The sequence below is a fragment of the Thermobia domestica genome, chromosome 1 (genome assembly GCF_964235325.1).
Source record: "Thermobia domestica chromosome 1, izTheDome1.hap1.1, whole genome shotgun sequence".
In the NCBI taxonomy this organism is placed as follows: Eukaryota; Metazoa; Arthropoda; class Insecta; order Zygentoma; family Lepismatidae; genus Thermobia; species Thermobia domestica.
In genome coordinates, this window is record NC_137454.1 from 106,028,811 (window position 1) to 106,056,588 (window position 27,778).

At 36.0% G+C, this 27,778-nt stretch overlaps 1 protein-coding gene across 1 annotated transcript in view; it reads right to left on the minus strand.

The window, feature by feature from the left end:
• Positions 1–27,778, minus strand: part of L (zinc finger protein Lobe) — an 813,940-nt gene that overhangs the window by 592,298 nt on the left and 193,864 nt on the right. The window contains exon 3 of the mRNA XM_081761539.1: positions 19,944–20,081. Within this exon, the coding sequence (XP_081617665.1) occupies positions 19,944–20,081 (138 nt within the window). The remainder of the gene's footprint in view (positions 1–19,943; positions 20,082–27,778) is intronic.

Consider the following 27,778-nt stretch of genomic DNA (forward strand, 5'->3'; position numbering starts at 1 on the left):
TATATGTCGCTACCTGCAATATCGTTTACCTGCCTGAATCTAATAAATGTCGCTACCCGTGTTATCGTTAGCTTGTCTGACGCTAATAAATGTCGCTAGCTACCCGCGTTATAATTTGCCTATCTGTCGCTACCCGCGATATCGTTTGTCTGCTTGACTCTAATAGATGTCTCTAGCATGCAGGCAATTTGTCCAGTTAACACTATTGTAACGCTTTAATTGCAACTGATAAAAACTTTATTTCTTCAACTTAATTATTTCGACATTGGCCAGAACCATATTTTGATTAGATCATTAATACTTTGTGTAATTGTACAGTAACGTTTGCAATTTCAAATATATTGTTTCAATCCAATTATTTCAAAATGGGTAGTGATTATATTAAACATGAAGGTGCTTTGCTATTCTCATAATAAACAGGACAGAACCGTGTTAGTACGAGGGTAGTAACCATATTTACATTTGAGCATTATTATTTGTGCACAAACATGGTAGTTGACGAGCAATCTAAAAGTGAATAAATAAAAACTTTGTTATATTTAACCAATTAGAGCTTATAATAAAGGAATATTTTAACCTATAGTATACAGCGGACCGAAGGCACGGATGGAACAAATTAGTAAGTAAAAGTAAATCGTAAACTTAAAGTTTATACGAGGGCAAGTCAAGAAAGACTTGGACTGATATTTTTCCCGGCAGTTCTGTTAACGCTGGAGCTTCATAGTTTGGCATTCAAGTAGGGTGGGTCTTGCTGTGCATATATATAAAATGTTGTTAAGGAATTATTGCATGTTTGGTAACCACGACTTTTTATTGCAGGTGATGTTCTGCGCCGCCTCTAGAAGTCGCCTGTAGAAGAAATGGAGTCATTACGAGATGAACAATTTGCAGCTATACGGTTCTGCTATCGCCTGGGGAAAAGTGCAACAGAAACTCTAGGAATGTTGAGAGCAGCCTACAAAGATGACGCTCTGCCACGAAGTATCGTGTTCTGGTGGTTCAAAGAGTTTAAAGAGGGCCGAATGACAATCACGAAAGCTGGTGGACCAGGTGTATCAGCGTCAGCTGTTACTGAGGTGAACATTAACACGGCAGCAGTCATTGTTAGAGAAGATCGCCGCATCAGTATCAACGATCTGGCAGCCACACTATGCATATCTCATGGCAGTGCCTTCAAAATTTTGCATGACCACCTCCACATGAGCCGAGTGTGTGCGCGATGGATTCCGCGACTCCTGACACCAGAGCAGAAGGCCGTTCGAGTGGAGACTTGCAGGGAGCTGTTGCAAAGGTTTGAGGATGGTGGAGACGCCTACCGCACCGTGCGACTTTTTTCTATTCCCTGCCCTAAAATCCAGACTGCGTGGACGCCGCTTCTCCGATAATTCCGAGGTTCTGAAGGCATCGGAGGCGGTTTTGAAGGACCTCTCAAAGAATGGCCTGCGACACGTGTTTGAGGACTGGAAGACTCGAATGAAAAAGTGCATTCAAATGGGCGGGGACTACTTTGAAAAGGATCATGTGCCTGTTGCTGAGTAATAATAAATTGCCTAGAAAAAAATCAGTCCAAGTCTTTCTTGACTAACCCTCGTATAATCATTCAGTAGTAGAAATAAAAGAAAGATATAAATAGTGTATAATTACTTTAAATGCAGTTATAAATTAGTATTATCTAGTCCAATGTCAGGCGTTCCTAATTTATATGCGATCATTTTTGTTTAGTAATGTCTAATTCAGTAGTTTGAATAATTAATTCTTGAACCAGATTAATGATCAAACACTTACTCTATCAATTTTCATCATTTTCAAATCTCGAACACATATCTTTCACAAACAACTTAAGAATAACGAAAAATTCTTCCTTTTAATTTTAAATGTTAATTTGAAAAACAAATGTAGATGGAAAACCAGAATCATTATTATTATTATTATTATTATTATTATTATTATTATTATTATTATTATTATTATTATTATTATTATTATTATTATTATTATTATTATTATTATTATTATCTCAGTGAAAATATATGTACCTAGGAATATTTTTACTCTTCAAGATGGATACTAGTAATGAGCATTCGATTGCGGAAAAATATATCCATCATGGAATTTACTGCTTTTACTTAACATTTAATAGAATAAGGTTTTCCTCAAATTAACGTTTAACAGTTTTTTTTTTAATATTTCCTCCTAATTCTTGTCCAAAAATAACAATTAACCTAAAATTAGTAATTAACAGGTTTGTTCCATGTACTTTCTCCAAGTTACGTTCTCAAAAAATTAACATCAAATTAATGTTTAACAAGTTTGTTCATGTATTCCTCTTTAATTCTTGTTCTAAATAGAAATTGAACTCAAATTAACGTTTAACTGCTATTTCATGCATTTCCCCCTAATTCTGGTTGTAAATAGCAATTGGCCTTAAATTAACCTTTAAAAAGTATATTTCATGCATTTCCACCTAATTCTTGTTCTAAATAGCAATTGACTTCAAAATTAACATTTAACACATATACTGTATTTCATGCATTTCTCCCTAATTTTGTTCTAAATAGCAATTAACCTCAAATTAACATTTAACGTATACTGTATTTCATGCATTTTTCCTTCATTCTTGTTCTAAATAGTAATTGACCTCAAAGTTTAACAGTATAGTGTATTTCATGCATTTCTCCCTAATTCTTGTTCTAAAAAGTGATTGGCTTCTAATTAACTTTTAACAGGTTTATTTCATGCATTTCTCCCTAATTCTTGTTCTAAGTGCTAATTGACCTCGAAGTTTAACACAAATTTGATGCATTTCCCGCTAATTCTTGTTCTAAATAACGACTGACCTCAAAGTCTAACAGGTATACTGTAGTTCATTCATTTCTCCCTAATTCTTTTCTAAATAGCCATTGACTTCAAAGTTTAACAGGTATACTGTATTTCATGCACTTCTTCCTACTTCTTATTCTAAATAGCAATTGACCTCAAAGTTTAACGTGTATGTGTATTTCATGCATTTCTCCCTAATTCTTGTTCTAAATGGCAATTAATCTCAAAGTTTAAAAGATATATTGTATTTCATGCATTTCTCCCTACAGAAGTAATTCGTGTTCTAAATAGCAATTGACCTTCGAGTTTAACAAGTATATTGTATTTCATGCATTTCTCCTTAATTCTTATTCTAAATAGCAATTGACCTTCGAGTTTAACAAGTATACTGTATTTCATGTACTTTTTCCTACTTCTTATTCTAAATAGCAATTGACCTCAAAGTTTAACTGGTATATTGTGTTTCATACATTTCTCTCTCATTTTTGTTCTAAATATCAATTTATCTCAAAGTTTAACATGTATGGTGTATTTCATGCATTTCTCCCTAATTCTTGTTCCAAATAGCAATTGATCTCAAAGTTTAATAGGTATAATATATTTTATGCTTTTCTCCATAATCCTTGTTCTAAATAGCAATTGACCTCTAATTGACGTTTAACGGGTTTATTTAATGTATTTACCCCTAATTCTTGTTCTATATAGCCATAAATGGATTTGAAAATTTGACTGAATGCATTTCTGGATTTAACATTGATCACTATAGAGCAAGAATGGTAATAGATAGTTAGAAGCGGTTTCCTACAGTCGATCAAGCGTCCCAAACATGCATTTGATTTGCTCGTGGCAAGATTGTGTTGTCACAATTTGGCCAAAAGTGAACTAAGGGTTGCTTGTGGGTCTTCATCCGTAGTCTATCACTGTCGGTAAGAAGTTTCAAGAAATGTTAAAAGATAATAGCACAGGTTTTATAAATCTGAGTTGCCCCCACAAGTATGATCGTAAACATCTCAGCATGAACAACCTGCGCCACGCATCGGAGGATCATGGCAGAAGCTAGTAGAAGTAATGTCAGAAAAGGTAGAAGGTTCTATCATTAGAAAGTGAAGAAGATTTATTTCGCGGTAATGAAGATGAATGTGTTTCTCATGCTAGTGAAGAAGATTTTTTGGAAGAAAATTAAATTGAAGGAAACGAAACATCTTTTATTTATAAATATAATGTGGCTAAACATTGTGTTTCTAAACTTCAACCAATGCTTCTTGTTGGAGCGGTACTAAATCATAAATACCACAATTATTACTAGTGTATATCAGTTAATACCACGCGTGAAGTGTACAGGCTATTTGCGCCATTGAACAATGGCAAATTCATAAGACGTTCAAGGTTTACATATCGAGAATAAAATTGAGCGTATTTGGAAGGAAAATCTGTAGAATCCGGCTACAGGCCGGAACGGCAACAGTAGAACTACAATCTGGTTGTGACGCAGATTCCCTGTACTTTTCGAAAATTAAAATGAAATAACTTTTTTAGTTTAACGTCCCACGATTATGCCGTTTAGGCTGAAGGAAACAGATGACTAATGAAAGTGAATTATGAAATTAATTTTTTGTGCTTTAACACAAAGAATCGAACTCGGGACCATGAGCACATGTAAATATTCTAAAGTAGACTTCCAAATTCCTAATTTGAAGTTTACCGCAGTTGAAACTTTCTTTCACCTTATTTTTTAACAGAATTGAAAGCTTCTGTGTAAGTATTCTGAAACGACAGTAAGACAATCATGATACCGATGGCTAAGAAATCGAACCCAGAGATGTGGTGATTATAGAACTATTATTTTCTTATCGCATGCATTAAAACTTATGCTTCGAATATTGAACACAATGTTGTATGAAAGAACAAATGAAAAAGTTGAGAAGCAACAGTTCTGGGTCAGGAGACGTAAGGACATAAGAGATGCAATTGGATTATTAAAGACTATCAGTGAATGGAAAAGGGAAAGAGGTATATGTTGTATTTGTTGACCTAGAAAAAGCTTTTGGTCGCGTGAATTGGAAATTTTTATTGAGAGTTCTAGAAAAAAGGTTGGGTTAGAATGAAAAGATCGAAGTCTCATAAGAAACTTACAGAACAACCAATAAGCAAGTGTTAGAATAGAGGGGAAAGTGACAAACGAGGTTGCTATTGGAAGAGGCGTTTGACAGGGATGCTGTCTTTTGCCTACATTATTTAATATCTATCAGGAAGAAATATTGAAAAAGAGCCTATATAATGAAGAAGGCATTTCGGTAGGAGGTAGAGCGATTAGGTGTATACGGTTTGCAAATGATAATGCATTTGTTGGGAAATATAAAAGGAAAGTCAATAAGATATTATAAAACTTAAAGAAGGGTTGTAAAGGATATGAGATGAAAATAAATGTTAGAAAGACAAAAAGCCATGTTGATTGGAATGAAGCGGTCGGTGTCAAGTATAGAAGTAGAAGGGGGAAATATAGGACAGGTGAATAGTTTTCGATACCTAGATAATATTATTAGTAATAGTATGAAGTGTGAACATGAAATGAAAACAAGAATAATAATGGTGAAAGAAGCCTTTAGGAGGAAGAAAAGTCTTGGGGGGGGGGGGGAATAAAGAGTTGAGGGAAAAAATCATAAAATGCTTCATGTGGAGTGTTGTATTGTATGAGGCGAAACATAGACATTACGAAAAGTGGTGAAAATGAAGAAGAATGGAGAAAATTAGGTGGGTCGAGCGGAAAACGAATAAGAGGGTGTTAGAAATGATGGGGGAGAAAAGAACAATTTTAGATATTATTGAGAAGAGGAAGAGAAACTGGTTGGGACATTGGCTAAGAAGGAAGTGTATAATAAGAGACGTGCTAGAGGGTATGGTGGCAGGAAAGAGAGGGAGGAGGCGAAGGAAATTACAATTGATGAAAGGTATCAAAACAGAAAAATTCGTACGTGAAGATGAATAAGTTAGGTGAAGACCATGGAGTATGGAAGCTTCCCAGTTGCAGCAAGTGATCTGCCAATACAGTAATGACAAAATACCTTTGATGATGATTGGGAGACTGGCTTAATATATTGCCGAGTTTATTAATTCATTGCATTGAGCTTTTGATTGTGCGGATGTGTCAACACTATCCCTCGTAATTAAATTCACACAATGGGCACTGCAATGCACAGTATAGTGAAAGTAGCTGTTTTTCCATAATAAAAGACTGAACAGTTTTTCTTTTCTTTTTTTTTTAACCACACCTATTGTAAAATCGCCCTCATGGGTTTGACATAAGAAATTGAAATTGTAAAAAGAAATTTTTCAATAGTGAATGCTAAAATTTCAAAGTTACCGTAGCTCTGCAAAACCCGACGAAGCTTTCATTAGGTGCGAACTTTTCATTTATACATCGAATAGAAACTACACGTTGATAAAGACATGAAAATGGCTGAAAACTCTAGAAAATGAAATTGCCAACCCTCCCTCACAAACTGTTTATGATATGGTCCTGCCTTAATCAGACTAACAACAGTATTTCCGACCTTACCGGTAAAATGCTAGCCAGTTGGCAACCTCAGACATGACACAGAAGATTATTCAGTAGGTCATGTCCACCCATCCCCCCTTTCTCGATACCCATAGTTCAATCTGATATACTTTATATTAATTATAATGAAATAGTTAAAAATCAATTGACATTAATCTCTCATGATTCGCAACTAGGGTTGCCTATAGCTATAAGTTAAGAGTTGAGGCTATCTCGTCTCTGAAAGTTAATCGGATATCACTGGAAGACCTCTATCTCGTTTTGTCTCGTACGGAACCTTGTTCGCAATATAAATGTAGAATGCAAAGAAAAATCAAATAGTTTTAGGAACAAGAGAGCTTCTACATGGAATACAGAAATAATCCAGATATTTTCTTGGATAAATTACGTATCTATAAGAATCGTCAACATGGCAATTAGATTTTGCATTCCTGCTGTAATTAATTGATTTGTAGAATCACCGATACTTATAGGATTGATCAACCATATTCAATTAGTCTGTTAAAAACGGATATGATATTTGAGATAAGTATAGATGAGCCGCAACCAATTTTCAGAAGTACATGCTAAACTTTTCCGTGGCTTTTATTTTTCGTGTACTCTTATTTTACATAGAATCTTCTTATTTTTCAGTTCTTTTTTTCTTAACACTTTCTTTCATCTCCTCATCTTAGCGTCTGTGTTGAGAAAAGTGCGAAAGCGCGCGCGCGCCGAAAACTAGCTGTAGTCGCAGAAAGAGGAGAGAGAAATAAAGGGGGAGGGGGAGAGCCCTTGTGGTAATAGACATCTGCCTCTGCCAATTACCTCGGGAGACGAGGTAAAGAATTTCATATCATCCCGGAGAATAGAAAGGCAAATTTACGCCCTGCTCCAAAATTTCGATTTGAATCCTCTGAGGAACTCTTCTGAATATTTAGATGGTGATTGTGTGAGAAGGCTAATCTTGGGCATTATTCATGGGAGACTCTGCTAATAATACACAGCGCCTCAGAAAAGCCCGCGCTATTGGGAAGGGAAGTTGAGGAAAAAAGAAATGAGTGAGAGAGAATGCGTGTGTATGAATGTGTGTATGTGTGTGTGTGTGTGTGTGTGTGTGTGTTCTTCTACCGGGAGAGCCCCCTCCTGACGGAAGCCATATTCAACGCGAAACTCCAATAATTTACATTCCGTCTTGAATTAGGTTCGGATATTTCAAATGCAAAAGTTTCTCCGCGGGACTCTCGCTCTCTTTTCTTCTTCTATCCCTGCAGACGCGCGTTCTGCAGCAGCATCCATCGATTAATATTACTCGATCTCTCCAGAGGCACTGCGAAGAAAGGTCATTTGAATGTGAGGGAAGTGCCAAGGAGAGGAGAGAAAAAGAAGAGAAGAATATTTGCATATTATTCCCCTCATCCTTCCTCTCCTATTTTCCTTTCTTATCATTTCTTCCTTTTTTCTTACTTCTTAGGAAAGAATCAGGCAAAAAAAGGAAGGAAGAAAAGAAGATGAGACACCTCGAAAAGTTGACTAGTTTGCTTAATACAATATATATATTTCTTGAAGTACTGTGTTCCGTATATTGTTCATCAAAAGAGATCTACGTAATTATCTTTGAGTAAGAATATCTGTTTAGATTGTGTTCTACTTTCAAGATATGTTAACCCTGGCGTCACTTCATGCACGATCTATTATTATCTTCAATTGGTATCCATAATAATCTGAATACTACCACAAATTAGTTTTAGCCAACGACTGACATTGTGATGTTTCCATTTAAGTCTAAGTCGGCAAAGTTGCTCACTGCTCATTCATCAATATAATGAGGGATTAGCTCAAGCTAAATTCCACAGTGTTAGGAACCATTAAGAATTCTTGCTGGTTCCAGAGGTTGATTGTTGAGCGACTAATCACCACTAGTTGTTCCTTTTGGGGTAAAAGGTAAAGAGAAACAGCTACCTCTTATCAGAGACTGTTCAGTTTGGCTCACGGGCAATGAAGAGGTAAGACTTCACCTCCACAATTTCTTAACTTGGACACGTACAACAAGCGATAGAGTTAGCACCAGCCTTTGGCCCTTAGCACCAGCCTTCAAGGACACGGGCGCAACCCATCCAATTTTATCATTCTGTCCCAAATTTACCATTCTACCACCAAAGTGTTCCTTTCTCAAACCAAAAATTTACCATTCTAACCCCTTACAATTCTCCACTTCGACAGTATTGCTTCCAATGAAAATTTAGTTTCTCTAAATACTCTCATGGACGCAACTTGTGCCCATGAGTGCCCAAGACGGAATTCGCCTGTGGGCACTCCTGCCCTGAGCTGCTTTGGTACGAAGGTGGAACAGAAAATAAATCCCTGCCCTACAGGTGATCGAACCAAGTTCTCAGCGAGTAGTAGAAACCTTACTGACTACGACATTGCAATTTGTAGTTCAAGCAAAGAAAAAATAATACATCTTGGATGATCTATAGAGAGATTGCGTCGATCTTACGCATCTAATAATCCTATCGTTCCTTTCCTAGATAGGATCTGTTGCACTAGAATCTACCATATGAAATAAACGAAATTATTTGAAAATATTGAATTTTTGAAATAAAATGAAATCTCTCTTATTAACGTTCCACATTTACGTGCTGTAGGTTAAAAGAAACGGGTTGTTAATGAAGATTTGAATTGCTGTGAAAAATTGGTGGAATGAGAATGTAAAAGGAAATAGAAAAATCCTTAAGAAAACTTACTCAGACCCAAGGTGAGAACCGGAGGTGAATTAATCTTTTCAACAAAAATCACACTCATTGGATACATTTTTACTTTCACAACACTTCTATATTATCTTTTTTTAAAAAGAAAATGTAACAATTTTGTTTATGTAGTGTTTACATGAAGTTACACTAATTCACGAGATCTAGTCTTTCGAGAGGAATACTCGGCTCGAGAGGAAACTTATTTCGTTCGAATGCCACATTAAGCTGTATTCCCATATCTCATACAACCTCCGTGCTGAGAGGGACGCTAAAGTCTAATGTAACTAACCAGCCAACCAATCACGAGTTCTAATACTTCGTTACATTCTTTTCGAAAAAGTAGAACCATCTTTTACAACTATGATATAATCCATACCGTCTGTTAACAAGACTTTCAATTATTCTAAATTACGAATCGTGTTTAATATTTTAAAAGTTAAGAGTTCAGCTGCAAGAGTAGCAAATTTCTAATTCTGCGGGTGGCCACTAAAACATCCACTCCTTCATTACTTCCTTATTCTCCTTCAGACTTCAGAAGATGGTTTTTAATGAGCCTCCATTTCCCATTTAGAGATCCCCCCTCCTCCCAGTAGAGTCGTGTGACTAGTAGCCATTTCATTAGAAAGTGTTCCTATGGCAAAGGACATTGGCTCCGGAGGAAAAAGAGCGCCTCCTTTGGGGTCCATCTGCAGTCTCCATTAGCAGGGGCTAAGACTCTTGGCATGACCAATAGACATCACCATCAGACGTGCGTCCAGGGAGCCAGTGCACACGCATCAATGAGCGATCTCCAAGGGTTTCCTTTTCTTTTAGCTGTTGTCCGTGATCTGTAGGAGATTTACTTACTCGAATCGGTTTCTTCTCGCGTTGCTTTCGCTCTTATGTTCCTTCCTCTCCAAATAAGTTGCAATTTCCTCTGAGAAAGAAATGCTACAAAAACACTATTGCTGTGAAACATGCAAAGGTGCTTGAACACAGTTACTTGTAGTTTAATGACCCTTTATTAGTCTAAAGATATTATTATTATTATTATTATTATTATTATTATTATTATTATTATTAGTAGTAGTAGTAGTAGTAGTAGTAGTAGTAGTAGTAGTAGTAGTAGTAGTAGTAGTAGTAGTAGTGGTGGTAGTGGTAGTAGTAGCAGCAGCAGCAGCAGTTGTAGAAGTAGTAGTAGTAGTAGTAAACCATTTTCTTTCAGGAGGACTGATTTGCAAGTAAAAAAGGATTTTGCCAACTACCCTTCTTCGCTAGTCCCACTGCCTTCTTATCTACCATCTTATCTAGTAGCCCACCCCTGTCGTCTAGTGACTATCGATTGCGTCTTTGATGCATGAGGCCCCGAGTTCGATTTTCACTTGAAGAGCATTGAAATTTGAATAAATTACGGTGGTTCGGATTAGACCTCAAACTATAGATGCACCTCTTATGATAGCCTCGATATAACCTTCAATAAATAAACAAATAAGCAAATAGTGATCTAGTGTCTTATTTTGTTCCTTTACTCACAATTCGTCCATTGTCTATTCGATATAATCCTGTTTAAAAGGGAACAACAACGTATGGTGTACAAAACATAAATCTATATATGTAAAAATGAAACTGGCTATGTTTGTGACTTAACTCTTGAACCATACGATCGATCTGGATAAAATTTTCAACATAGATGAGGTTTGGGCTTGGTATGGTTTTCATAATTTCATTTGATGGTGCAACATAAGGGAAGAGGAGGGAGAGACATTTAAAATGATAGAAAATGACCGATATTAGTGCCGAATTAGTTTTCGGGGCTGCTGAGATGAACACTGACACTTTCGATGCCGTTTAAATCCAAATTCAGTCCAGCAACTTGAGGGAGGAGTGATATATAAAAATAATCGAAAATGACCTATATAAGTGCCAAATCCATAGTTTTCGGGGCTGTTGAGACAAACAGTGATATTTCCGATGCCGTTTAAATCCAAATTCAGCCTCGCAACTTGGAGGAGGGAGATATACAAAAAAAATAGTCGAAAATTACCGATATTAGTGTCGAATCCATACTTTTCGGGGTCATTAAGACGTACAGTAACACTTCCGATGCCGTTTAAATCCAAATTCACCCCTTATTGTCCAAAGTGCAACTATTTTCCCCGTGAGAAGAATGAGATTATGCTAGTAAATAGATAAGATTATACGTATAATAATAGACTGAAAATGTTGTGTTTGAACGATTCAACGAAATCGAATTTTCAAATTTAGATGATATGAATTTAACAAATAAAATACTTTTGTTTAGTTCTATTTATACATGATTAGGTGACGAAAAGAGATGCTGGAAACCGGGCCTTACTGCAGTTGTAAAACAACGATAAACAGTATTTGTTTATATTTCTATTATTATTATTATTATGCACGAAAGAATATACAGTACTGTATATGGTAAACATAACAATGCTAGAGGGGCTTGTTTCTTTCTTGCTTTTTTTTTATTATCTCCGTTTATTTGTTTCGGGCTACATTGCTAGAATATCATCTGCATTATCCAACCACAAATGTCAGTAGGCTTCTTCTTTTGTGTTCCCTTGTGTATCAGAGGTGAGTCCCGTTAAGAAGAACTGCGGGGACAAAGGGGAAAGATTTCTCATCCCTTCATCTCAGCATCTCTCCGGCGTTAACGATGGCGCTGGCTCAGTGTATATCCCCCTCCTCTCTCCCCTGCTACTTCCTTCCATAAAGAAACGGTGTGAATTGCTTAGGGGCGACCCACCTTATGAAATGAACCCATGTAATATATTTTCATGTGGAAAGAAAGAAAGGTTCCGGGTCTCAGGGCTCTAAATGCTGGAGGTCGGGGGCTGCTAAGAAAATGGACGGAGGGATGAGGTTGAAGACAAGAAGTGCTACTTTTGGACGAAATTAGAGAACATTTTTCTGTCTTTCGTTACTTTTGTTTCATCCCGTCTATTGTTCACATTATCTCTCAACTCTACATTGCTGCTGCTTTTTCGCTCTCTCTAAACTGCTCAGTTGCCCTTCTCCCCTTTCCACGTGCAGTTTAACACGAGACAAACAAGCTAACAAACACATCTGTGGCTCTCTTTATTGTCCGCTTGCTATGCCATAACTGGTGACGTCTTTCCGCCTTTTCTGTGTTTTTTTTTTTTTTTTTTTCATCTTCCAGGGCAAGAAACCACGAATAAAGACAAAGTGGCATAGAAAATTTCATCTTGGCCCCAATGCAGAACTTTGAGGTACTCTAATGATATGAATAAAAAATACTCTCATATAGCTACATAATGCTATGGTAAACATATAAACAAGAGTAAATGCTACAATGAATCCTCCTAATAACAGGAGATAATTATTTGTCTGGAAATGAAAGGTGTTTGTTACAGAACGATTACACAAATTTAGATTAGTCACAATTCATAAGGTATTTGTATACAATACACTGTAAATACATTAGTTATGAATGTAAATAGAAGTTAATATCCAAGTACTGCACTCAATATTCATACTACTAGCTTTTTTTTAAAAAAACAAGGTGAAAGAGAAAATATCACTCAAAAATTTTGTCGTAAAAACGACATTTATTCATTTATCTTTAATGTTGCAGGGTAAGGTGCAAACCGCAAGGGAAAGAAGAATGAATTCGTTAAGGAAGAAAAGACGTTTTGCATAGAATTCTTGGTAGTGTTGCCAAAACGTTATCACAAAATGTCGCTAAACGAGAAATGAAAAGACTTAAATTTGGGGTGAAAAGTCGCTTAAAAATATATATTTGTGAAATTCCTTATCTATATGCACTGTTTCAAACTTTTAGATGTAATTTATATGGTTTATCATGTTTCCATCAAGGTTAAGATCTACCACTACTACTACTACATACTACTAAATATGCTCTACTATAGTCATGTCTTTGTCTTCAGGACACAACCAATTTTTGAATTCGGAGTTCACTTCCTTTTTCCTGCATTTGTTTCTGTTTAATACCCAACATTTATCATCGGAGACTAAGGCAGACGATCATAATGAGAGGAGTGATAATAATATATTGCTTGTAATGCTGTTGTATTTCTTGTGACTCTCAACGAAAGATCTGCAAATTATTGGCAGTGGCGGGTCTAGAAGGTAAATATGGCGGGGACAACCAAAGTATATCATGAGTCTACTGTAAACTTTAAAAAATATATAAATAATGGCTTTAATTATTTTTGTCACTCAAAAAACTGGGTAGCCTAGGTCCCCTGGCCCCGGGCTAGATCCGCCACTGACTTTAGGATATGGAAGGTTTTAATTGTTTTCCATTAAGACCCTGACATACTAAAAACAATACAAAATTTACCATTTCTGTTATGCTTGTTTTTCTTAAGTGAAAGGAGATAATGTAATGCAACTTACCACAATTATAGATAATATTATTCTACAACAGAAAATATGAACCTGAACAATTTTTAGTGTTGCCATCCATAGAGATTACAGTGTTGCCAGAATGCATTTCCCCCAATATCTAAGTTAAAGCAGCAACTAAAGGTACGAACTCAACTGCATTTGATTACGTATCATGTTGTTTTTGTATCCTGTGAACTACTTTTTAAATAACATTATTATTTAATTTTAATAACTGTTAAAACTATTTTGTTTATTACAAACTAAATACAATTATTATTTAAAAAGTAGTTCACAGGATTCCAAGATAATACCTAGGTATGGTACGTAATCAAATGCAGTTGAGTTTATTCCTCTAGTAGGTGTCTCAACTTAGTTTTGGGGGGAAATGTTATTCTGAGTAATTTCTATGGATGGCAACACTGAAAATTCTTTAGGTTCATATTTTCTGTTGTAAAATAATATTATCTATGATTTCAATAAGTTGCATTTTCTTATCTCCTTTCACTTACGAAAAACAAGCAAAAGAAAAATGGTAAATTTTGTATTATTTTTAAAATGTCAGGTTCTAAGGGCCAAAGGCAGGCGCGGATCCAAGGGGGGTTATAGGGGTTGGCTATAGCCCTCCTTGACGCTCAAGTATACACCGGATAAAATGGGCTTCAATCCTGCTTTAACCTGGATAAAGTAGCAAACTATGGTTTAGCCCCTCCCTTGATCATATCCTGGATCAGCCACTGGCCAAAGGTAACAGAAAACGAACCAAGATTATGTAGGGGTGATCTAGTTGTATGACGAGGGGTGTGCAACTCCTCGTCGCATCCGCTGATTAAAAGAAACCAAAAGAGAAAAAAAGAAACATATATCAAAACTGCTTCTATCTAAAAGTGCTTGATTACCAAGCAAGTTGTCCGTAGCACAAAACTCGCTAATCACCAGAAAGGTCGCCATCGCCAATAGGAAGCAGTTTTTTGTCGTTATCTTGAAGTCGAATCCCCTAGATTTAACGACTTTTCCCCCAAATTGGCAACACTGATCCTTGGCATTACGATTGGTTTTCCTCTATTATATTTATAGGTTTTCTAGGATTCCCACCAGGAGACAATTTACTGTGGACAAAGAAAAGAAGTTCAAATGTAACTTGCAACTGTTCTGTGTGTGATGGGTCACCACGTTATTGACGATAAAAATACAGTTTTACATTTTAGTTTATCAACGTATCTACCGTATTGTATCTCAAATTTATTTTCAACTTGTAAAGAGTATTTTCTATGCTAAATACGTATGCATTGCGAATAACTCATATCCGTTCTTGAGCGTTTACTAAAACGCATTGAAGACGAAGAGACTGCCCGCGTTCGTACCTGCATGGAAAGGGAGGATTTCGTCCCGTGTATACAGTATTTTTACTGGGTCAAAAATAGTACTTATTATAAAGTTGCTAGTTAAAGGATATTTTACTATGTTAATTATACATCTTTTTTTCTCTCTATTCAAGACCTCGGATCTATTCCTTATGAGTAGCTATCCTAGCCATACTATTGACAAGTCATAATGTGTCAAAATCGAGATGAGAAAATTCTCGTCTCATTATTTCTTACAGTTTTCGTTCTATAGCAATCAGTATGGAAACTGGAAGTTAAGCTGGTTTTCACTAATGCCGGCTTAAATAGAAAAATAAGAGCTAAGACGGAATAAAATTCTTGGGATCCTGAATTTAAAAACAAAAGTTTGTCGTCTCCTCTTACCATTTTCACTCTATGGGAATCAATATTGGAACTAAAAGTGATAGCAGAATTCTCTCATTTCCGGTCTTAGTAGATAGATAGAGACGGATATAGAACCTATTGCTGCCACAGAATCAATATTAAAAAAAAAAAAAAAAAAAAAAAAAAAACCACTTCTCGTTAACTGTTTTTTCTCTAGTTATAGCGATCACTGTTAAAACCGGAAATTATAAGATTTCCGCCACTTTCAGTCACCTCGATGGGTTAAGAATGGAGATTAAACTTATTCTTGACACGCTACTCCATACAAAAAAGGAATTTTTAGCTATCTCGTATCGTTTTTCCTTTTATACCTATCGACAGACGGACGGATATAGCCGTCCTATAAGAAATGATTTTTTTTTTTTTTTTAAGTGTAATGTCCAACGATTATGAGCTTTAGGCTAAAGGAGACAAATGATTAATGAAAGTAAATGATTATGAAATTAAATTTTTGTTATGTTCTCCCACGAAGAATGTAACACGGGAACACGTACACCAAAGGCACACGTGCTAGTTACTAGACCAACGAGTAAGGGCTCGGTTCTGAAAAAAACTGCCAATATTTGTACATTGCGTAGTTTGTCACTCTATAAAGAACAGAGAATTCAATCAGTCAGTAATTGATGTCATCTTTGCATTTATTTCGTTTTATTTATAGGGACCCCAGGGTGAGACTTCAGCCAATTTGGTCGATTACTTTCAGTCGGGCCTTGCCTCTAAGGAAGCCCCACGCTAGAGTGCTCTGTTGTCAAATACGCACAGCACAGAATGCATTGCAATATAGGCCTACGTAGTGCTGTGCCGTGCGGGGGGCGAGCGGGGCAACGGCCCCAGGAGCCGAAGTAATAGGGGGCGCAAAATTCGGAAGGAAAGGAAAAAACAGAAAACATTACTTGGAATATTTTATATCAGTACAAACTAGTATTTACTTAAATCCTCTTCCTGCTTTAGGATGTGGACCTCTAATGTTACTCATGCTAGGAAAATGCATGTGCACATGATATAAAATGGAAGGGAAAAAGTAATAAAAAGTGCGCAGAATCAAGGAAAAGCAGGACCCACTTTTTGTGGACATTTTGAAAACGGTGGCCCAAATCGAGAATTGTTTCCTACAAAAGTTGTTTCGTTTTTCAAGGACTACCGAATGAGGTATAATTCAATACATGTTCCTATTCGAAATTTGAAGTTGGCCCCTGGGCCCCATTCAAGGAGGGCCCTGGCGTTCACCACAACCACACCATGTGATGTGCCCTATGACATTCTTCTATCTCAGTTTTTGTTTCATCTTAGTATTCTCAGCAGTTTCTGATTTATAAACACTGGATGTTTTATCTGAAACGCCCTATATATATATATATATATATATCTTCTGGTAGATCTTCATGCAATTTGACTGAAAATGTGGGGCCCCCAAGATTGTTCTCAATTGAAAACTCCTACTCAAAATAATTACTTAACATAGATTATGTTAGTTTCATCCTTTTACACCAGTTTTTATCAATCTACATACAGAACATAACAGCTTGTTTGTTAGCATATAGAGGTAATGACAACAGGAATTTATTTGCGCCTTGCGTTGCAATGGACCATGGTAATATTTTGTTTATGCGGCAAACAAGCATCCACATCGCAGTACACAGAGGATACACTGAGTAAAGTGGGAAAAAGAAATTGGTGCAGGAAGTATAAGAGAGAATGGCTAAAACTAATCCACATTTGGATCAACTGACAAATGAAGTGACATCTGTAAATGTAATTACGAGAATTAATGTGGTCAACAGAGGGAGACCAATGCCACCGAATGATAATAACACTTGAACATTGATATATGAGGAAACGTACACGGGAAACGAACTACGGAAAGAGATGGTCATTTGTTGAGTCCATACACGGCGCTGACACCCCAGGCAGCCGTGGTGAAGCCTTCTGTCACTGAAATCGTTTCAACAATTTCAGATTGAACATTGGACTAACTTAGGGTTATATTGTTTATTCTCTATTTAAGTATGACATGGTTTTATTTAAATGTGCACTAAAATTTAAAAATCATGTTATAGTGTAATCATAATTAAATTACATCTATAAATTAAGACTGCACCCTACGATCTAGTCAGAGGGGTCAGGGGAGCTCAGCCCTAGCTCCTCTAAAGCTCCTCCTGAGCCACAACTGAGCACACAGCTCCTCTAAAAGCTCTTGTTGAACTTCCATTGAGCATACCGCTCACTTTAATATGAGCAAAAAGCTCCAACTGAGCACACAGCTCCTCCTGAGCTTCCACTGAACACATAACTCACTTTGATATGAGAACAAAGCTCCGACTGTGCCATTGTTATACCTGTAAAAATTGTTTATGGTGAGTGCTGCTTTATACACTTTAGCCGCAAAGTTCTCCTATAATGTTAGGCTTACAAGTTAGGCCTAACGACATATAAATTTTTCCACATTTATTCCATTAAACCAATCATTGCCGAAATGTAAATATGAATGTTTACTTTAATATAATCTATAATTCCAATGAAAAGCTGTTCTAAACTAAAACATAATTATAAAATATATAACCATGAACAAATACTCAATACATTTCAGCAAAAGCTATATAATCTGAATGTAAACAATCCACATAATACAGCCTCATTTTTATCTTCTTTAATACATTTTCACTTTGACATGTGTGTACTTATGCAGCACTTATTTCCCAACACTTGGCCACCGGAAATACGAGTCCGGCACCTTGCTCATTAACAGCCAAAACATGTAGGCCAATGCATCTAATGAGATTTGTATTATTATGAAGTTTGGTTTTCAGAGCTAGCGCCTAGGTCACAAGAAAATTTTTCGAACATTAGTTATAACTAACCTTGAGTTCTAAATGCAATTTCAAAAATGCTTATAGAATACGGGATCCGCGATGGCTCAGTAGTAGAGCACTCATCTCTGAAGCAGGAGTCCTTGGTTCAATCTCAGCTCCTAACAAATGGACTTTGTGGCGGACAAACACCGTGTGTATGAGTTTTCCCGTATCTTTCCACTTTTATCATCCACCATTATCATCCATCTTATCATCACCGTCTTTTTTCTCAGCCTTGGTGTACACTTGCTGGACATTAAACTGTATATACTATATAAAAGTGTCCAATGTGTTGACGGCTTACAGAACTCATGACAAAATAATATAAGCAGATGGAGAGGAACAAAAGGAAGCTACATTGATACACTGAGAAAAATCCGTTCTATAGACAACAGTATATTGTACAAATATACGGAATCCCCTTGCTTACTACAGAAATCAGTATGGAGCATACATTACCCATATGCTACATACGCACTGCCCTTAGATCATACCGTTGCATCATGCTGCCAACTGCATCATGCCGTTGCAGGATGTCTGACATCTAACAGTTTTCTTTATATCAACATGCATATACTTATGTTACATTCCTCAGCTATATGTTATATACATCCATTTGTATGTGAGATCCTGACCGCCTATATTGTTTCATACGGAAAGTATGTATAGATAGAACACTCATACGAAAAGTATTATAAAACATACGCTTTCAGTTATACGTCTGCTGTACGTTAAGTCCGAAAACTACAGGAATTACGCATGTAACCTACCTTTTTAAGTACGCCACCTATATTTTTTTCTTAGTGTAGGGATAATCAAGTACTGGAGAGATTTCACTAAAGACCAAAAAGCGGTAAAAGTAGTTGTGGAAGTTAATAACACCTGGAACAGCCTATTACCAAAATCACGGTTCTATGCAGATTGAATAACCTAAACATCTGCATCGAGTGGCAATGTTGTCATCACCGCCACCAATGTTTTAGTTCAAAGAAAATGCTATCGAGAATATGTAAAAGTATACCGTTGGTAATTGGAAGCGTGTAATACATACATGACCCGATAAGTCCTTTTCCTCATTATTTCCAACATTCCTTATTTATCTATAGTGGACGCTCAAAGAAGTTTATGTTCGGAACTTGTCTCCTTTGTACCGTGAAACAAGGCAGCTGATTTTTGATGCTGTGAGCTGCAATTTTCTGATATTCAGTGGATCCTGTAATTAAGATTATAGGACACATTACTGCCAGTAGATAAGCGTACATTTTAGAGGTATCCTTTGCTCCAGATGTTTTCGCCTGACAACGACGCTATTTTGCTAGATTAGATGTACCAATTCACATTATAACGCTGTTAAGCCATGGTTTTGTGAACACTAGGATTAACTAAAGTACTTCTCCTGGCCTGTCCAATTCCCAGATTTCAAAATTATTGAACACTTGTGGTCAGTTCTGAAGGACATGTCTCCGAAGTATATATGCTCCTCCATCCTTGCTAACGAAACTGAGCTGCATTGTACGAGTATACGAGGAGTTTCGGAGGTAGGGCTCGGTAAAGATATGACGATGTGGCAACATCGTACGGCACATGGCAACATAAGTGTCAAACAGAAAAATTATATCACTCTTTGGCGTGGAATACAAGTAACGTGTGTGACTGGCTACTAGATATTTAGACAAGAAAAGCAGTACATATTTCGATTTTACTAGTAAACTGAAAGTATCTTAAATTTAATTCATAAGGTTGAAATTTGTTTGCCTGTACAAATATATATCTCATTAATTACCATCCTCGTATAGAATTATCCTCCAGCACTAATTATATCAGAAAGAATATGTATTATACATACCGCTACCACACTCCATATTACGCCGATCCATCAATGCTTGTAGACCTTCTAGAGTGACATCATATCGCATTTCGGAGGTTTCAGGTATTCCCAAGGAATTACCCGGCTGTTGGTTACAAGAAGAGGCTTTCGATTCTTCTGAAATTAAAAAAGGAATAATATTTAAACAGGATAATAATAATAATAATAATAATAATAATAATAATAATAATAATAATAATAATAATAATAATAATAATAATAATAATAATAATAACAATAATAATAATAACGCCTAAGGTACTCAAGAAACAAAGTGAAACCTTTTGGGCTGGAGATAATTAAACTATCGCGTTTCTTTGGTTTTAATTATTGTACTGTATCATCCGTATTCTTAATGTTATATATCCCTGTAAATTAACAACGAACACTAACAACGATATTATCAGCATTTCTTTGTAATTTTACTTTACGGTAATTACTATGTTCAACCATTATGACAAGAATATCATCCTTGCTTTAGTTTCATATACGAAAGACAAAAAAAAATCTAAAGTTGGCTTCCATATGACATTTAGGATTTTCATGTATCACTATATCCACGGGAAATATTTATCTAGATACAAGATTTGGCAGACGATATGCATATAAAAAATACTATGTTAATATTACCTGCAGATAGGTCTTAACCTTTTTGTTTATTATGAAGGTCTTAACCTTTATTAGCTACGTATAGAACTTAAAATGTGCAAGTATGGGACGTCTTTGAACAATATTGAGAGAGAGTGTGAAAAAATAAATGGATCAAAAACAAGGAAAGTAAGGAAATGTCACCTACAAGAAAATAGATGAGAAACATACTGTATATCGACCTATGATTTCTTTACCTAGCAGATGTATTTTTTGAAACGAAAAATATGAGATTTGAAACTTTAGCCTTTCATTGTCATCGGTAGTAAGGAAATTTCTAAAGAACAGATTTGATCCTTTCATACTATGATCTTGAACAGAGTTGACAAGTTTGGAAAAAGTCGCATAGCTTTTGATGTCTCTAACGGGCAAATTTTACATGTAAATTGCGGGAGAAATTGTTTTCGCAATCATGTGCTGCAGTTTTCTAATCATTAATAAAATCATATTTCATTATTGTATTCCTTTACTTGTGTTCAGTGTATTCACTGATCTACTATACATTGCACGTGCATTTTTAAGGTCGGATAATACAAAATTCTAGCTGAACATCCTTCTACTCGTCGCAGAACTACTTTACTCTTCTATTCATCATCTTAGATATTCTGCCAGTATTGGCAGGTCACTTGCTGCAACTCACAAACTTCAATGCTCCACGGTCTTCCGCTAAAATTTTCGTTTTCAAGTACGATTTTTTAATAACATCCATTATTTGTAGTCTTCTTCGCCCTCTGCCTCTCTTTTCTGCCAGTTCGCTTCCCGGCGGGAGCTCATGTGGTTCGGATTCCACGTTAATCAGTAGGTCCACGTCTCATATAGCCTCGCTGCTGAACGGGACGCTAAGCTAAAATCACATCACATCACACATCTCTTTTCTGCCATCATACCCTCTAGCACGTCCCTCATGATAGAGTTCCTTCTTACCCAATGTCCCAAAGAGTTCCTTCTTACCCAATGTCCCAAACAATTTCCCTCTCCTCTACTTAATAATGTCCAAAATTGTTTATTTCTTCCCCATCATTTCTAACACACTTTAATTCGTTTTCCGTTCGAGCCAGCTAATTCTCTCCACACCAATATTTTGAAAGCTTAAATTCGTTTTTTTTTTTTTTTATCATTTTTGCGTAATCTCATGTTTCTGCCCCATACAGAGCAATACTCTAGACGAAGCATTTTATGAGTTTTTTTTCTCAACTCTTTATTCAAAGTCCCACAAAATTATATTTTATTCCTCCTAAAGGCTTCTCTCTATTCCTATCCTCGTTTTTATTTCACATTCACATTTCCTATCATCACTAATAATACTACCCAGGTATCGAAAACTAGTCATTTGTTCTATTCTCTCCCCTCCTACTTCTATATTTGACACCGACCGCTTCATTCCAATTCCCATGGCTTTTGTCTTTCTAAAATTTACTTTCATTCCATATTCTTCACAGCCTTTTCTCAAGTTTTCTAAAATCTTATTAATTTTCTCATCACATTCCGCAAGAAGCGCCATATCATCTGCAAACCGTATACACCGTATACTGAAATATTGTCTTCATTTTGTAAACTCTTTTTCACTGTCTTCTAGACAGATATTTAATAATATAGCCGATAGGACAGCATCCCCATCGAACTCCCCTTCCAATTGCACTCTTCTCTTTCATTTCGTCCCCTATTCTAACACTTACTTGTTGGTTCATATAAGTTTCTTATGAGTCTTCAATTTTTCCATTCCAACCAAACTTTCTTTAGAACTTTCAACAACAATTCCCAATTCACATGATCGAAAGCCTTTTCTAGATCAATGAATACAACATACACCTGTTTCCCTTTTTCTATAAACCTTTCACCAGCCACCCTTAATAATCCAATTGCATCTCTTATTCTGTTACCTCTCCTGAACCCGAAATGTTCCTTCTCAACTTTTTCATTTGTTCTTCCATACACTCTTCTGTTCGGAATTCGAAGCAAAATTTTTGCTGCATAATATATGAGACTATAGTTCTATAATCTTCACATCTCTTTGGGTTTGATTTCTTAGCCATTGGTGTCATGATCGTCATCAGGAAGTCTTCTGGACACACTCCTGTTACACATATTTCATTGCACATTCGGAACAATTCTTTCTCGCTCTTGTCTCCCATATTCTTAACAGTCTATGACTATTCTATTTTGTTCCTATAAAAATAAATTCACATTATGCAGTTGTCAGCACTAAAGAAATTTCTTCCGCACAATATTAGACTACGTTCTTCACAAGATCGCGTGGATTGCTACTTTACATTGCTCACTGTCCACAAAATATCCCCTCACAGCCAAGGGGAGTGATCTACTACTGAACTACCATGCACTGCTTAAAAATGTTACAGTAATTGAGCTTAGTAGTAGTTGGTTTAACAGATTATATAGGCTAGTGTGATTCCAGCATATGGAAAATACTGTATTTCTCTTTGAGAAATTTTCATAGCTGGATTTTTTAAATGTCTCAAATATGCAACCCACTATACACATTTGTATATTGGGTTGCATAACTTTGGTGACATTCCTATTCCAACCATCAGTAGCCGGATCTGACAAGATGAGACTCTGTTATCGAAGGTGGGCACAACTATTAAATGAATAAAAGGAGCTCACCGTTAACTCACTTTCAAATAAAATACCTAAATATTGTGATCTGTTCTAATATTTGAGGAATTATTATGTTTTTTTAAAATAATGTTCTTGGTTACGGATACAAGTAATACGAGGTAAATGAAAGCATAAGGATATAAATAATAAGTTATTTATTTACTTAAGAGATAAATTTGGTAGTCATTTAACACTTTGAAAACTACAAAACATGAAGGAAATTTTCAAAAATTAAATCTTTTAGTGTAATGTTTCACAATTATGACCTTTAGGCTAAAGGAGATGGATGATTAAGGCAAGTGAATGATGAAAGAATTGGTGGAAAAGATTGAGGAAGGAAACAGGATTACCCTCGAGAAAACCCACAAACACAATGTTATCCTCCAAGAAACTTACTTGGTCGGGAATCGAACCAGGGACCTCATGCACCAGAGATCAGCGTTCTACCACTGAGCCCCGTGTTCCCTGGAAAATTTAAAAGCTAAGGTGTATAATGAAAAGCATAATTTATGCATTACTGAGATATTTATTGCAGTTAAGTATGGCTTATCGCGATCATTAACTGTGAGAAAATTCATAGTCAAAATGTTATCCAACACAATTTTACATGGCACGGGATAGGCCTAGGGTTTCCTGTTATCAGAGGTGACCGTTTTGCAACTAAGCTTCCACTTCCATGTCCCCATTTCTATTTACAGACGACAAGCTTCTTAGTGTTTCGCGCTAACTCCTAATCTGCCATGCTAATAAATAAAGCTAGCTGCGCTATTGCTTGTCTCCCTGACGCCTATAGATGTCACTAGGATACAAGAATTTGCCGATTTAAAACTATTGCGACGATTCAATTGCAAATACAAAAATTATTGTAATTAGGACAAGGATCGCAACTATATTTAGATTTCAGCATTCGTGTATCGCATGGTTGTTGGTGTGCAACTTAAAAACAAAACGTTGAATGATTGATTGATTTTAAGTTTAACGTACCTTTCAGCAGCGAGGTTATATGAGATGTAGAGCTACTGATTAACGTGGAATCCGAACCACATGACCTCCCACCGGGAATCGAACTCGAGTATCCCACGTCAAAGGCGTGTATGCTAACTGCTTAGTTACGAATGATGTCTAGAACAAAGTTGAATGTAAACAATCAGAGCTTTTAATTGACCTCACTTTTAACCAGTAGTGTACAGAGGGCCGAAGGCTCGGACGGAGCAAGTAGCTTTAGTAATGGTAATATTGAAGCGAGCGTAAATATGCTTTACCATTCGACGCGACATTCATTTGGCTCTCTCAACCTCTTTTAGAATAACCTGCGTAGAATTTGTTCGATTTTAATTTTGCCTGTGTCATGTGTTTTCTTTGGAGATTCTCAAATAAGCCCATTGCTTGGAATTGAAATATGTCAATATAGGTAAACTAAAAAACTAACTAACTCTATGGCCTATGGAACCCGGAGGTTCAATGACGAGTTCACAAAAGCTCTCCACCGACTTCTATTCTTAGCTAACTGCATCTAGTTTCTACTTTATATTCCAATTTCTGCAAGATCCATCTTAATATTGTCCTCCCATCTGCGCCTAGGTCTTCCTAATGGTCGTTTTCCGATTGGTCTTCCAGTCAAGACTTTGAAAGCGTTTCTACTTTCTTCAATTCTAGCTACATGACCCGCCTCCTAGACTTGACGATCCTACCAATGTTGGGTAATCCTGACTCTTTAAAAAATCCATGAAACATTTTCGATTATTATTATTATTATTATTATTATTATTATTATTATTATTATTATTATTATTATTATTATTATTATTATTATTATTATTATTATTGCATAGCTGGTGTTTTATCAGAGGCTTAAAATAACCATTTCGATTAGTTAGGGTTGAATTGGGTCAAGAATAAGAGGGCAAATGAAAAAAAAATACTAGCCAACTTTTAGAAAAAGCATATCCTGTTATATCTTTCGTTTAAAAAAATTATGTCATATGATGACTACTGTAAAAATATAAAATATAATCTAGTTATCCTAATATATAAATATTAGCCTATTATATAAAATAGGATCTTATGAGACGAAATGTGTTTTCTGTTAGCTTTAAAGTTATAAGGGATTGAAATCACCTCCAAGTCTAAAAGGAATAACGTCCTACGATTCCTTCTATTCTTCATGCTACCATAGTTTCTTAAAATGGTATGTTTTCAAATGTATGTTTACGTTTTACTTGTATAATATTTTGAAATTAACCATAAATAAATAAATAAAATTGCAGAAGTTTCAACCAACACCTGTACGTATCACGTATTGCACTGATGAAATAAAACCATAGTCTGTAACACAGTACTGAAAATTAAAAAGTTAAGTGCCGAATAAACTTATACCTAGTTCTACACCTTATCACTAGGGAAAAAAATACGACTGAAAAGAGAGGGGGATGTATTGGAGGGTAGAAATGAAGCATAATTCATCGTGAGTGCTGGCAACGAAGCGGAGACGAAAAATAATGCCTCCTTCACTTGAATGACACTATGATAAACCTCCTAACAATTTGGACTGTTTGAAAATATATACACTGGCTTTTCCACACGTACTAGATATATATAGAGAGTAGTTTGTGTAGGAATGGTGGGGGCCAGCCAAGTGGGCGGGGCCACAGTGGATTCATTTCAATTATTCGCGCGACGTGCATAGCGCCACATTTGCAGAGCCGTCATCAGTCATCCATCCTTCCCCAATGCCTCCAATTCCCGGCGGTTATTTAACCCTTGTCGTCCTGGGAAATTAAATCTGTACGGAGTTGATGCGACTACATCTGTCAAGCCGCAATGGAGCGTTGCGTGGCCAGCCGCAACAGCTGTCAGCGGCGCCTCGCTCTCAATCTCCAACGCCGATCACAGCGCCACAATGCTGTAGCGGTAAACAAGAAAGTGAAAACACATGTTAATCGCAAACTGTGTTTTGTTTGTTTGTGTTTGTGTGGTTTGTCTCGGACACAAACTCAATTTGTTTTGTTCTGATTCGCGATAAAAAGGATCAAGTTTACCTTTTTTTCGCATCTGTTTTTACTGAAAAAGATGTGTTTTATTTTTGAATGTTTCTCTACAAGAAATCAATAACCAATGATAGCTGATTACATTTTGTATTACAATTACAAATGCTTGTACTCAAATTACATAGTTAAATACCTTTTAGCACCTATCTGTGTAACGCATGTTGATTTCTTCGCTGGAAAAAGTCTTGAATTATGAAAGATGGTATTCGAATTAATTCAGTATAGCCTATACATTACAATATCTGCATAGTTAATTACACTCATCATACCTTTCTGATTAACTCATCTATATCCAACTCGACCCACTGACAACTGTATATAAACAATACAAATTTGCCAGTGATAAAACGGAGAAAGTGTGTGTGTGTGTAGCTTACATATTACTATATATATATATATATATATATATATATATATATATATATATATATAGTACAGCATCACGTTAATTCACGTTGTCAAAAAAGGACTTCCGCGTATTCAAGTGTCTGGTACTTATGCTTTCTAGGTGTGTGGTTCTGGATGCGATTCCGGTGCGGGTATTGCGGCTCAGATAGGATGTAGAAAAACACCGATTCCATAAACACGTAGTGTATTGTACGTAATATCGGACCCCTCCCAAAAATGCTTTCTGGGTTCGCACCTGTTTGCAATACAGTACACTTTTACTTTAACTAAAACTAAATGAATTAGTTTAACATCTTATGGTTGTTTTGCCGTTTTAGGTTAAAGGAGACGGGTGATAAATGAAAGCAAATGATTATGAAATTAAATTCTTTTGTCCTCTCCCACAGGGAATCGAACCCAAGACCACGTGAGCGTTACAACAATGGTATTTGAAACTTTTGGACATTCTGTCTCAAATGTTCTGTAGAATGTAGATCATTCATGTGAGATGCATGTACAGGAAATATTGGGATCATGATTTTCAACTACGCTGTGCTGTTGCAGAGGAGAACGATTGTTGTTATTTCTATTAATAACGTTTTATAAACACAAAATGTGATCCGGGTACCCCACAGCCGCATTGATGAAGCGCTCTCTTCTGGTAGAAGCTCGACTAGTTTCTCGATCCCATTTTAGTTACAGATTCTACCCTTCATAACATCACTGTGATGTAAGTATGAAGTCAAATGATGATTATAATTAATTTACAAAGTTTCATTGTGTTACAAAAAAAAAATAAATAAATAAATAAAAATAAAAATAAATCAAAATGTTAATGAGAACTATGGAGAACACAATCAATTAATAAACAATTCATTTAATTGATATAAGCTTTTCTGGTCTCACTGGTTAACAATTGCGCTTTTATTATGGGAAAATTTGGTTCAATTCTCAGTGGGAGTACAAGCACGTTAAAAGTTCCATAGAGTTATAAACTACATTGTAGCCTATATCCCTATATAACCTTGAAGTTACTTTTGCTCTTGTAATTCATATTCCACATTAAATTGTAGGTACTAATTTCATACATAAGCAGAGTAGTGATTACTATACTTG